Here is a 13,001-nt window from a genome sequence, read left to right as displayed (position 1 = left end):
GCTCCCTGGATTGGGGAACTATCCTGTCCCACTGAGAAACATTAGTTCTTGTCATTATTCCTAAGATGTTCTCCTTTTCTGAGAGCATCACGAAGTGCTAGATTAATCTGTGATCTCTCTATGGCTCCTGTTGCCTCTTCATCTTCTAGAATGACTGAGTTCAGACTGAGCTGCCACTACTTACTGGGGCATGACCTTGCACATGAGGATGACCTTTGACAACTACTTAATCTCCGCATGCTTCAGTTTTCTCATATAAAATGGGGATGATAATAATATCTACGTCAGCAGATTTTTGTGAGGATTAAATAAGATAAAGCATGAAAGGTGCTTACCACACTGTCACTGTCAGCGGGCTGGTGAGTGTAGGAGATCATGACAATGAGCTTAAGGGTCTTACTTGAATGAGAAGTCGAAATTGATACTTAAAAGTGTAAAATCTGGAAGTTAAAGGCAGCATGATATATGGGATAGGGTAATGGACAGGGTAAGGGACAAAGAATTCTATTGTACTCTCAGCCATTAGTTACTGTAGGGCCTTGAAGATGTCACTTCATTTCTGTGGATTTTGCTTTCTCTTCTCTGTGAAATGTTTGCCGTGGCTGGCATGAGCACTGGAAACGTTTTAAAACCCATAGACTCTCTTAAAGGGTCTGATGATGTACCAGGGTCAGCCAACAGGGAGAACGCACCTAGCAACGGGGACTTCTTGGGAGGAGGCAAACCTGGGGAGTCTACTTGCACGGGGAAGGACAGGGTATTTGCGTGCCTGAATTGCTCCCTGCGCCCCCACCCCCACCCATCCTGGCCCGCAAGTCCCCCAAGAGCACAAGACAGAAAGAGCCCTCGGGCGTATAGGCAGCTATGGAGAAGGGCGCAGGTCTGCGGTTCAGCAGCCCTCCCTGTGGCTTTCCCCACACCCCCGCACCAGCCCCGCTTCCTTCATGGTTGTCTGCTTGTGGCCCCACAGCAACAACGGCGGGAGAAGGAGCTGCGGAAGCAGCAGGAGAGAGAGCAGCGCCGGCACTACGAGGAGCAGATGCGCCGGGAGGAGGAGAGGAGGCGCGCGGAGCACGAGCAGGTACAGCGGGGCCCGGAGCCCACAGTTGGCCCCAGCGGGAGCTCCAGCGCCAGCTGACCGTCCCTGGGGCGTGGGTCACCGTCTCTTAGGACTGCTCAGTTAAAGCGGGTTTTTACTCTTTCTCAAGCTGCTCTTCTCACCTATTCAAGAAGTCAAACGCACAGCCCTTGGCAATGCCCACTCGTTGAGCCTCGCTTCCTGCCCAGGCCAAAGTCCCCTGCACACCTTGATCTTTGGGTTCTCCCGACCCTGGGTATCTACTTTGAAGGTAGCACTGAAGCATGGTAAATGAGCCACATGGTCCTCTTTCATTGCTTCCGAAGGGCTTTTCTGCTCCTCGGTCTCCGGTGTCCCATCCCGCCGCGGAGGCGGGACCCTCCGTCTTGGGTAGAACCGCATTCTGACCGCGGCAGCGCGCTGCAGGGCGGAGGGTGGGGCCCTTACGGAGACCGCGCATGCCGGCCTTCCACAGTTACTCTATTCCTGCTGCTTGCACAGGAGCCTCTGACCTTGATGGCATTGTGACTTCCGGGTGGGCCCGTAAAGAGGGAACCTGCAATGAAGAGCTTTAAAATGTAGCTGGGTTTACGAAAACCGTACAGTCACAGCAAAGCCTCGAGCCCCTCCGTCGGCTGTCGCAGGTGGAGGACTTGTGCTTTTGACTGCATTGAAATGCTTTTGCTTCGGTGCTTTTCCTGTTTGGTGAGGGGGTGTCTGGGCATTTTGTTGTTGTTTTTTCCCTCTTTCCTTCCTCACTTTACTTGGCAGCACTCGTCACCTCAAAGAAATTACCGGTTCTTTTTCTCTCTCTTTCTCTCTTTGTGTTCCTCTGAATGCTCTGCTGCCTGCCTCTCCAGGAGTACATCAGGCGACAGTTAGAGGAGGAGCAGAGACAGTTAGAGATCTTGCAGCAGCAGCTACTGCATGAACAAGCTCTACTTCTGGTAATGGGAAAGCAGAGGGCCAGCCACCTGCTCTGCGTTCATCCTGTGTGTGTGTGTGTGTGTGTGTGTCCCCACCTGTGTCCCCCTCACATGCCAGCCCACAAGGGGGGGATCCTCCAAGCCTCGTGGACCTCAAAAGTCTTGTGGAAACCCAATGCACTTCCTGACCTAGTTGGCCATCTGAATACCTTAGAGACACTTGCCATGCATTCTTTAGTAACTCAGTCTTTTTGTGAAACTTTAGCAGGAATCCAGGCTTATGACAAGTTCAGGCTGTCATTTCCAGACCCACTGTGTTTATTGCAGAGTAATTTTTAAGGTCATTTGCAACATGCTGGAATACAATCACAGCGAAATACACCTCTTCTGTAAGAACCCACTCAGCTCTGCAGTCATATTTCATTTGCAGACTATTAGCTTTACCCTTACAATGGGAACATTTTGTGTTCCCTGCTCACGCGGCTTCCTCTTCAAGTACTTTTTTATTATTATCGCCCTGCTCTCCAAATGAGCTGCTTGATACATTTTTTTTTTTTAACCGAACTTCTTATTCAGTGGCACTATGTTATTTTTTAGCCTGTGCATACAGTTGCTAATGACCTTTGTTGGTCCAAATTTTGTGAAACACAAGATGATTTGAGCAGTATCTGTAGCTACTTATTTAGTTTTGTACTTAACTGGACATGTTCGAATAGTTTAATTACTAAACCAGGAAGTGGATGGCTCCTTATAGGGCTTGGGCGCTGACCATCCAAATGTCCTCATTATTGCTACTTTCTCAGCCCCCAGTCAGGGACAAGTCAGTTGGCAAGGGGTAGTGTTCTGTAGGGATTGCCATTGAAGCAATAGTGTTCTCAGGAAATGCTAGCCCCGGCCATAGTCTGTCTCTGTGGCATGTTCTGACATCCTTTGGTGGTTCTGTTGGCTTTTCTCATTATCATCTCTTTTGGCAACATTGCATGTTTCTCCGGTGCCAGCCAGTGGTTTCCATATGGTAATCTGGCTTTTCCTTTGCTTCTCTTTTCTGGTCCGGGTAGGAATATAAGCGCAAACAATTGGAAGAACAGAGACAAGCAGAAAGACTGCAGAGACAGCTAAAGCAAGAGAGAGACTACTTGGTGTCTCTCCAGCATCAGCGTCAGGAGCAGAGGCCGGTGGAGAAGAAGCCACTGTACCATTACAAAGAAGGGATGAGTCCTAGTGAGAAACCAGCATGGGCCAAGGAGGTAAGTGAGCTAGCAAGTATAGCCACGTCCTGTTGGCCAGCCTGGTGGCTCTAGTAACGTCACCCAGTAGAAGCAGAGAATTAAACTAGTGCTTCACAACTGGAAAACAATTCATCTTAAGAAGTGCATGCTTTGTTTTGGAAGAGCCATAATGTTATTTCTGTAGAGAATTGACAAGGCACCTTAATCCATTAGTGGTTTTTGTTTTTCAGGGATTTATTTATTTATTTATTTACTTTTAGTGGTTATAAGGGATTTTTGTAAGTAATAACAAGAAGTTAAAAAATCATTTTTCTCATAGGTATCCAAATGAGTTTGTGGCTTGAGGACTTTTGGTGACTTCCCCTTGAAAGAATGTGATTTAATAAAGACTTAGGGAATTTGAGGTAGAATCCTTTCCTGTCCGTACCTAGACCCTGAAAGTGATCATTAGCACTGTCCCTGACACTCGCTTGTTCTGTTGTGGTGCAAAGGGATGCACAGTTGGTCTCAGACCAGTGGTTGTGGTAACCACTTCCGGGATCAGAGGTCATTTGTGGGGTTTGTTTTGTTTGTTTTCTTTTGGAAATCAGCTACTAGAGTGAGGACACATTTTCAAGAACTTGGCTTTGTGGTGAGCTGTTTTAAATATCTAATTAAAAACTATCTGGGTGGTAGGAAAAAAGGTGGGCAAAGCAAAGAAACCAAATCAGCCAAGATTAATCATCCTCCTAGGAGTCATTGTGTCAGCTCGTGTGCATAACAGCTTGATTTTCTGTTCTGTCATGGTTTGTGGCACCCAGTGATTTCCTTTATTTTCTTATGAGCATAGCTAGTCATTTAAGAGGATGTTTGTGTTATTTTGTATTTTGTTCTAGTGTCTTCAGGTATTTATAGTCAGAGCTTATTTCAAGTTATCTAGACTACAGTCTTACCAGAACTAGATTTCTTACATAAGATCCTATTTTTACAAAAAATTTTTTTTGAATTGTTTTATTCTCTTTTATGTACATATAGAAAATGCTTGAAACCATGTTGCGCTAAGGTTAATGATGATTGCTGAAAGGGCAGTGGAACCACAGGGTGTGTTCTTTAAGCTTTTTTGTATTCTTACATATTGTTTAAATCTTTTCTAATGATCATGTGCTATTTTTGCAAAATTCAAACCTTTTTCTTTTACAACTTAAAAAACGGAATCTGTAGAGAAAATCATTTGATGTCACATAAAGAATGTTTTTGATCACTTTCCTTTAGAGTCTATAAAGATGATTTGTATTTACCTATGTCTGTAACAGCTGCCTCTTTCTCTTAGATCAATAATTCATTTTTGTGATCCTACTCCCAGGTACGGCACCGACCCTTTAATAACCCACCTGTTCTTCCAGCTAAGCAGAATCCCTCTGCTGTTAGACAGCAGCTGAGGTGTGTCCTGGCTGGCAGAGGTGTGCCACCATCCACCACTGCTAAACCATTTTCTAGCCCTGCCAAGTTGAAACCCTCAGCTAAGCCGCACTCACAGCTCCTGATCACGGCAGGTGTTCAGAAGGCTCGAAAACTAGGCTCCACTAAGCCAATACTAGGAGCACCTGCAGAAATTAATGATTCCAGATCAAGACTCCTGCTGGAGCCTCGCTCACGGAAGAAAGGTGGACCCGCTTGTCCTAGTAGAGTTGGTCTTGAAGAACAGCTGAAGGCTCAGGAAGCCTCGAGGACCGCAGTGAGATCCCCTAGGCGATCTCGCTCCCAAGGATGTAGTCCAACTCAGGAGTTAGGATCTGAGGTCATTTGTGTGTCCTCTCCCAACATCTTCAAAGTGACAAGCCCCAAGTTGTCCATCACTGAAAGTAAGGAGGGCCTTAGAGACCCCTGTGGACCTCGTGGCTGGAGGGGCACGAATGCATGCATCCTTCCAGGTACCCCGACGCCTCTGAGAACTGCTGTATCGCTGAATGACCTCTTCTTGATGCATGACCCCATGGCCCTCCGTGTTCCCAGCCCCAAGCATGGGTTTAGGAGAGGGACACCTACAGAGCTCATTGGAGAAGACCGTGATTCTCTGCAGAGCATCCCAGAATTCCTCCTTTCCCCTGTGCAGCTCCCGCACATGCAAATGTACCAGAAAACGGGGAGAAGCCTGGAGCAGTTCCCACGTCCTTCCTTCCACCTCTACCCCGCACGTTCTCATGTGAACTTGATCACTCTGACTCCACTGTTACCGAGTTACTCTTTGTCCTCCTCACTAAGTGTCCTGGCCTATCCTCTCTGTTTAGAACTAGTTCACGGTTCCCGAGCTCTCAGAAGCCACAGCATTCCTGGGGGCCAGTCTTTGCAGATGCCAGCAAGATGGTTTTCTAGACCTTCTAATTCCCCTATGCTCCCTGGCCAGGCTCCTAGCAGTGAAAGAAACACAGCAGTTGGGCGTGCAAACAACCCAACTATGTCAGCAAGCACTCCCGATGTGAGGCTCCCTGGCCATCATAAAGCTGGGCCACCTCTGGTGGGTGACATCTTCCAAGGTCCCTGGCTTCCTAGCAGCTGGCACTCTTCTTTGGGCTTGGTGCAGTTCTGGACATATGGGGGAACTAATCATATTTAGTCCTATCCTCCTGGGCGTGGTTAATGTAATCCAGCTTCCAACTAACCAATCTATTCACGAAGCCATTCCCAAGTCTTCAAAGAGTGGGTGTTCATATTTTAGAAGAGAGATGAAACACTTAGATCACAGAATGAGTGATGGTGCTAAATCTGGGATCGGAGTGACTCGTGTACAAATAAGAACAAATAATTGTCTGCTTTGGTTTGATTCATCATTTTCTTAACACCCACTTCTTAAAATGGGAATAAAACTGGGTGTGAGGATCCTTATCTTCTTGACCTTTTAATACTTGTCGTAGCAATGTATGCACTTCCTGAGCTCTATTTAAAGGTTTCTTTCCTACAGTAGGGAGGTAGATGGAGCTGAAAGTAGCTAGTCGGCAAAATTCATTTCAGATCTTTAGAGACAGACAGAATTTTGAGCCCAGCCATCTCTAAATCATCAACCAAGATTAAGAACCTGAGTCAAGCTCTCTTCAGGAGTTAGAATAAAAGGTACCCTTTCTTTTTCAAATGTGTCCTCTACCGGGGTATAAAATGGACATTATCCTTGCCAGGGAGGAATGGGCAGCCGTGGGCATGCCACAGCCTCCTGTGATACAGGGTCCAGAACTTTCTTGCCTCTAGTGCCCTTGAGACGCCCCCGCAGCCGTCTCCTCCCCTGGCAGCTTCTAACTTGCGCCATATTTGTCTTCTAACTCAGCTCTCTCCCTCCTCCCCAAGATGGTTTGTCCCTCCTCGGTTATTTTTTCATCCCCTTATTTCTCATCCTTTTTTCAAATTGACAGTTTTTCATTAGCTGGGATAATGTTATCATGCCCCACCTTTGTGATTTTGTTGCTTCATTGTGTAAAACATAAGTCATCATCGCATTTGACACTCACTTTCTCATTAAATTGTTGGATGTAATAAGAAGAATGAAAATACTCAGTCATTTGCAAATCTTGCTGAGCTCCTCCCTTTCTCCATTTTCAGAGTATTCTGTCTGTCCCGATGGTCACATTGACTGGGATATTCAGATTCCGCCCAGAGAGAAGCTTTCCTGTCTCTATGACAAGGAAGGGTGGTGGCATTTTCACTCCTTGCAAGTTCTCGACCATTCCTGGATTGGGATGGAAGTCCAATTTGTTTCTGTAAAAACATCAGTATGATATTCTGTTGAACATCAGCAAAAGTTGAAGGTCTTTTTTTCCTCCACTTTTCAAAAGATGGTGATTCCTTTTCTTATTATACCTTTTGCTTATAATGGGGCAGATTCCTTTCCTTCAAATGACATGTGATTGGGCCTGGCAGTGATTGGGTATGCGCCCCCTCCCTATATTTTTTCAAATTTTCTTCCACACACAGACGTGACAGAATGTTCCTTCTCCATGAATACTGTATGAGATTGTATTTTAGTTTTTTTCAACACTTCATCATGTTCTTACTCCCTGATACATTCCTGTCATCTGGTCATGGTTTTATTTGGCAAACGATGGGCCAAGATGTCTCTTTATATCTCGTCAGCCCACTGGACTCTGAAATCTCTGTGTGGAAGAACTCCTCCACTTGGTTTCCCCTACTCTACACTGGTTTTTTCCCCCTTTTTATATGAGTCATTTTACAGATGAGGTCCCCAATTACCACTTAGAGAGTGTACGGCTCTGCTCCCTTCTTTGCTCAATTTCTGCTTCGCTCTCTTGAGCTGGCCTAAGAGAGACCTGGAAAGGAGTTAAGGAGTTTGAGTTCAAGTTCTAACTCCTCCCGACTAGGTGACCTGGGAGGAGTCTTGGAGCTTTCCTGAGGCTCAGCTTGCATTCCCTTGCAGGAATGCCTCTGGGCGCTCCTGTCTGCGAACGTGCCATTGAAATGATAAGCGCTGTACAGATACACGTGAAATCTAGTCTTCAACACAATCATGTTTTGTTTCCAAGGCCACTGTCCCCCACAAGAAGTAAGTGTCTGTTGTTTCTGGTTTGGATTTCACAAGGGCAGTCCGCATGGAGTCCCATCTCCCCGACCCCCATCCACCCGGTGATACACATACACGTCTTCATTTCCCATCTGAGTGTGAAAGCTTTGCCTTATTATTTTTAAGTTACGTGCTCCATCCCCAGGAAGACCTCTCTGCTCTTCTCTGGATAAGTGGTCCAGGTTTTTGACTTCAGATGAAACTCCATTTTAAGCATTTCACGTGAATGAGTGTGTCCTCTGTTCTCAGAGGTGCCTCAGAGAAGGCATGTCCCCAGTCTTGGCCTGCATCTGCTCCTGCTCCTGGGTTTTGCCAAAGAACAATATGACACAGCTCTTTATGTGACCAGAGTGACTGCAGGGTCCTAAAGGTCTAGTGAGTACCTAAACGTTATTTATTGACTTCTTTCTCTTTCTCCAGCATTGCCAGTAAAAACAAAAACATCAGTTGTTCAGTTGGAAGAAAAGGAATTCCCATATGACTGTGTTTAATTCACCATGTATAAATAAGCTTTTAAGTAAGGCCTTCTAGCCTTTCATGGACCCCATCATATGCTGTATCATATAAAATATTATAAAAATGCACCCATATGACATCATAGATATATTTTTGCTGTCAACATCTAAAAAATTACTGCTATAATTTTGTTCTGAGATTTTTCTCTCAGCAGCTTTCATTCATTATTGCTAAGTGAGACATTGTAAGCAATGAATTGCTGTCAACATACAAACTAATTTAACGATTGACATTGCTGTGTTTCCTTTTATACATGTTTAACCATATTTGTATTTATTTTGAGAAATTTTTTGAAGTCCTGTAATCAACAAATTTATTTTCAGGTCTTCTTTGTTTAGATAGCCTTTATGTGTCTCAGAGGCCTTAGACATCACTTCTGTAGGACCCCGTGGACAACACAGCCATGCCTGGAGCAGAATTTTATTTCTGAGACCACAATTATGTTTCTTTTGTCTCCCTGTAATGCAGCAACACATAGGAAAGCATTTCTGCTGAGGTGATCAAAATCTCTCCAAGTTTTAGTTTTGATGTTAAAACCATCCTTTTAATGAGAAAAAAAAATGATTTTGTACTAAAACTGATCAGTCTCTCCTAATCTTGTTCTCTGTGTTCACTGATAATCCCTTCAAGTTTGCAGTCCTTCATAGCCGGTATCTTTTGTTGTCATGGTCCAGCACCTTAAGACTCTGTGTCTCTTGCTACTAGAACATTCTTTTTTGGTGATACTCTGACATTTGACATCTCCTTGGGGCAGGAGGTTGGAGTAGAGGCTCAGTTCATAGATTTATTTTTAGTATCACACGAGGCAAATCAAAACATATCTTCATTGTACTGCAGTGTTGAATCACATATTTCTTTATTCTGGATGAAAAACAAAACACTCTTTTTTTAATTAATTAATTTATTTATTTTGGTCTAACTCACATATCCATCTCCTTTTCAATTATTAGAATAAGATATGGTGAATCAGGAGACAGGCCTTTGCCCACTACCAAATTAATCAGAAGGGGCCTGAGCCTAGATACACCACCTAGCTTCTCCTTTCTTTGTCTGATAGTTAGGTGTTTGATTTGATATCTTTGCTCCAGTCCTCATGCTGTTCCTTTGGTGCAGAAACAATGGGCAGCAATTTCTTCCTGAAAACCTTAGGACAAGGTTCTCTTGAGACAAAGTATATAGCCAAATGGCTCATTATTACACCTTTCTCATAGATTTTCAGACTTCTCTGGACAAGCTCCAACCCAGGAAATCTCACCAGACTGAATCATCCTGAAATAATTTGCACAATGTAACCGTAGATTATCTATACCATGTATTTTAGGATGGTACAGCCTGACACATACGAAGGGTAGGTTTTCGTATGCAAACCACCTGATAGAAGGCATAAGGAACTTTACTAGAGAGAGATTAGTAATAGTTATTCACAACTAATCAAACCCATTAACTGCCTATAAAAGTCAGCCCCTCACTTTTCTGCCCTGTTCATTTCGCATGACAGCCGTCGAGCCCATGTGGCCTATGGTAAGAATACCTCGTTTACTGGAACCTTGCTGCGGGCTATTGCCAAAAGAACTCTATGATTTCTTTGCTCAAGATGGAGTCTTTTTTGACTCCATCCCCTCAAGGCAGACTTTTTCTAGTGTTGTTCTTAATGTGCTGTCTCTGTATGTTTAAAACTGAGTGTATTTTACAGCTTAAAAAAATAATAATGGCAAATAGTCTTCACTCTGAATACATTTGGTTCCTGACTGTCGGGTAACAGGTGCCTATGGTTTGGAAAGCCAGATATTTATCTGAAAATGTGTCTGAATCTCTTGGGTTCCTTAGCTCAGACAGCAAATGGCTTGGAATCTCGGAGTTTGGATGGTGAGAGGTGCTCGTACATGGCATTTATCTATTAACAATCTTCCATGGAAATAAGAAAATGGCTAATATTTGACCAATTCCTGTGGTCTGGAAATAGTCACTTTCTTTTCTAGTATTTAGTGTTTAGAAAAGCAATATATTGCATGGCTTGCTTTCAGTTGATCTGCCACTGTCTTTGTGGGACTTTCTCTTTCTGGTCTCAGCTCAGAACTGGCTTTATTCATTTCTTTTGCTAAGTGCAGCAGCCAAATAATTACCGCTGATGTAATACTTTGCCCACACGCACACACAAAGTATACATGTTCTGGATTATAGGGCTGGCTTGTGGTAGCTAACACTCTTTGGTGTGTGGTAAGCTTCCGGGACATGGAGTTTCAAAACCAAAGTCAACTGGATGTCAATTGTAGGTACCCTGCACAGCCATGGTGGGAGAGTAGATGTTGAGTCGTCCCTGTGGGAGAGTTTTCTATTCTGCAGCATACCTTATTATGTTAAAATGTTTGCAGTTAGTATGAGGGCTTCAAAACAAACTTATTCTGTATATGAGACTGAGTCTGCCTCTAGAAAGATCCAAAATGGAATAGGAAGGATGGGAAAGAATAGCTCTTTTGAATTTTTCTTTCAACTGAGGCCGTGTCTGGGTCTGTGTGTGTGTTCTGGGATGGGTCCTTGGAACCCTCCTCAGTGAGACAGCAAAGGGTGTTCAGGCTCACACTGAAGAGTCGTCAGGGTGGGTGGGCTGCCCAGCAGGTTTGGAAAATACAGCTGCCTAATTGACCCGAAAGAAATGAAGGACAAGCTGAGATGCATCTGAAAGAAAAGGGCTAGACCTCTTGAAGTTGTCAGAGGTCTTAAATCATGCCTTGCGGTGTACATCTTGTTTATCTGAATTTCCATTTGGAAATAGCCTCTGTGATGGTCTGTCTGCTGCAGACATGAACTGAGGGGAATCTTCCCCACAAAAAAGGGCATTCCTGGGACCGTGAGCCTTTCCTGCCGAACCCTTCTGATCAGTTACCTGCTTTGGGCTGAGAGACTCAGCAGGAAAGAAGATGACAAGGGAAATAAAGTGGCCCCAGAAGAGAGAGGGTTGGAGGTGGGGAGAAGGGAGGGGTAGAAGCGAGAATGAATGTCACACAGGGACAAAGAGGAAGAAGGGGACAGAGTGAGGCCGCAGAGTCCAGGCTGGAAATGGAATGGTGTATTTTAGAGAGCAGGGAGACAAGTGAAAAGACAAGGTCCTAACGAGGGAAAAGAAACAATATAGGCCGTCGGAAGATAGGTCTGCTCATTAAGAGAGCGCCTGAAACACCCGCTGGCCTGTCAGTAGGGCCTGTGAGGAAACGCAGGGTGAGTGGTCTTCCCTTCCCTGTCGCCTGAGTCAGCTTGTGAGGAGTTTTCTGCTTTCCCGAGCAGTCTCAATGCCCACCCCAGTTCCTTCCATGTCCCTCACTGACTCCATGGCTTTGTGACCCAGAGAATATCCAGTCAGTGCAAGGTAAACTCTTAAGCAGGTCCCAAACTCCCCGCTAACTGAAATAGCACAGGATACCAGGGAGCAAAGGGTGACAGCTTGTGAGGTCCACGTGTTTTGAGCTAGTGCTTACTCTGACAGAAAGGAGCTTTTTCAAGACTGTGGAGCGGGTATGGAGAGCTGGGGCCCCTGAAGATGAATTGATCAGAGGGACCCAAAAATGGCTGTGCAGGTGACTACAGAGAATCCTTACAAGGCAGCAAAACAGCTTCCATCCATCTACCCACTGAAGCACCTTTTTTTTTTTTTTTTTTTTTCTTTTTTGCTTCTAGGTGGAGGAGCGGTCAAGGCTCAACCGGCAGAGTTCTCCGGCCATGCCTCACAAGGTTGCCAACAGAATCTCTGACCCCAACCTGCCCCCGAGGTCGGAGTCCTTCAGTATCAGTGGGGTTCAGCCTGCTCGGACACCCCCCATGCTCAGACCCGTCGATCCCCAGGTACCTTCCCGGCTTTCTTCCATCGGCCATCTCAGCTAGGTGTACAATTAAGCTTACTAAAAGAACAGGGGATTATAACTTGGATTCATACATAGGACCAGTCCAACAACGGCTCTTAATGCAGAACCTATAGTAATAGAGGAGACCTCACTGGATTTGAAGGATGGGGTAGGGGGGGAGAAAGAAAAGACACCCTCCTTGGGGCGCCTGGGTGGCTCAGTGGGTTAAAGCCTCTGCCTTCAGCTCAGGTCATGATCCCAGGCTCTTGGGATCGAGCCCCGCATTGGGTTCTCTGCTTGGCAGGGAGCCCGCTTACCTCTCTCTCTCTGCCTGCCTCTCTTCCTACTTGTGATCTCTCTGTCAAATAAATAAATAAAATATTTAAAAAAAAAAAAAGAAAGAAAAGAAAAGAAAAGACACCCTCCTTAACTTTGAGCCAACGGCAGGGTCACCTCTTGGTAAACTGGCCTTTCTGGAGATCCATGGGGGTGTCTGCCAGGTTGGAACAAGCATCCGTTCAGTTACAATTATCAAGCTAGCATTTGTGTAGATCTGTCATATATAAACTATTACATTATGTTCTGTTCATTGGGATTTGGGCATGGTCTTTAACCAGAAAAACAAAATGACTTGGGATAAAACTGTGTCTTCTAAGCCAGTGGTTTCCAGAGGGTGGTCACTGGACCATTAGCCTCAGCGTCACCCAGGAACTTGGTAGAAAGGCAGATTCCCGGGTCGCCTCAGAGCTGCTGATCAGCACGTCCATGGGGGTCTGGCGATCTGCATGTTAGCAAGCCCTCCGGGTGCTCCTGAAGCACTCTAGGACTCGAGAGCCACTGGTGTAAGCTATTTAAAAAAGAAAAAAGTTACTC

General features: G+C 45.2%; 1 protein-coding gene across 5 annotated transcripts in view; it reads left to right on the top strand.

Annotated features, from left to right (window-relative positions):
- TNIK (TRAF2 and NCK interacting kinase) overlaps positions 1 to 13,001 on the top strand; it is a 388,557-nt gene that overhangs the window by 312,331 nt on the left and 63,225 nt on the right. For 3 of the 5 annotated variants that reach the window (XM_044251786.1, XM_044251787.1, XM_044251791.1), the window contains exons 13-16: positions 971 to 1,081; positions 1,939 to 2,025; positions 3,063 to 3,251; positions 11,965 to 12,129. In XM_044251786.1, the coding sequence (XP_044107721.1) occupies positions 971 to 1,081; positions 1,939 to 2,025; positions 3,063 to 3,251; positions 11,965 to 12,129 (552 nt within the window). The remainder of the gene's footprint in view (positions 1 to 970; positions 1,082 to 1,938; positions 2,026 to 3,062; positions 3,252 to 11,964; positions 12,130 to 13,001) is intronic. The other 2 variants (XM_044251788.1, XM_044251789.1) reach the window with 1 other exon arrangement.

The sequence above is a fragment of the Neovison vison genome, chromosome 6, assembly GCF_020171115.1.
Source record: "Neovison vison isolate M4711 chromosome 6, ASM_NN_V1, whole genome shotgun sequence".
NCBI lineage: Eukaryota > Metazoa > Chordata > Mammalia > Carnivora > Mustelidae > Neogale > Neogale vison.
This window is presented reverse-complemented; position numbering and strand designations above follow the sequence as displayed.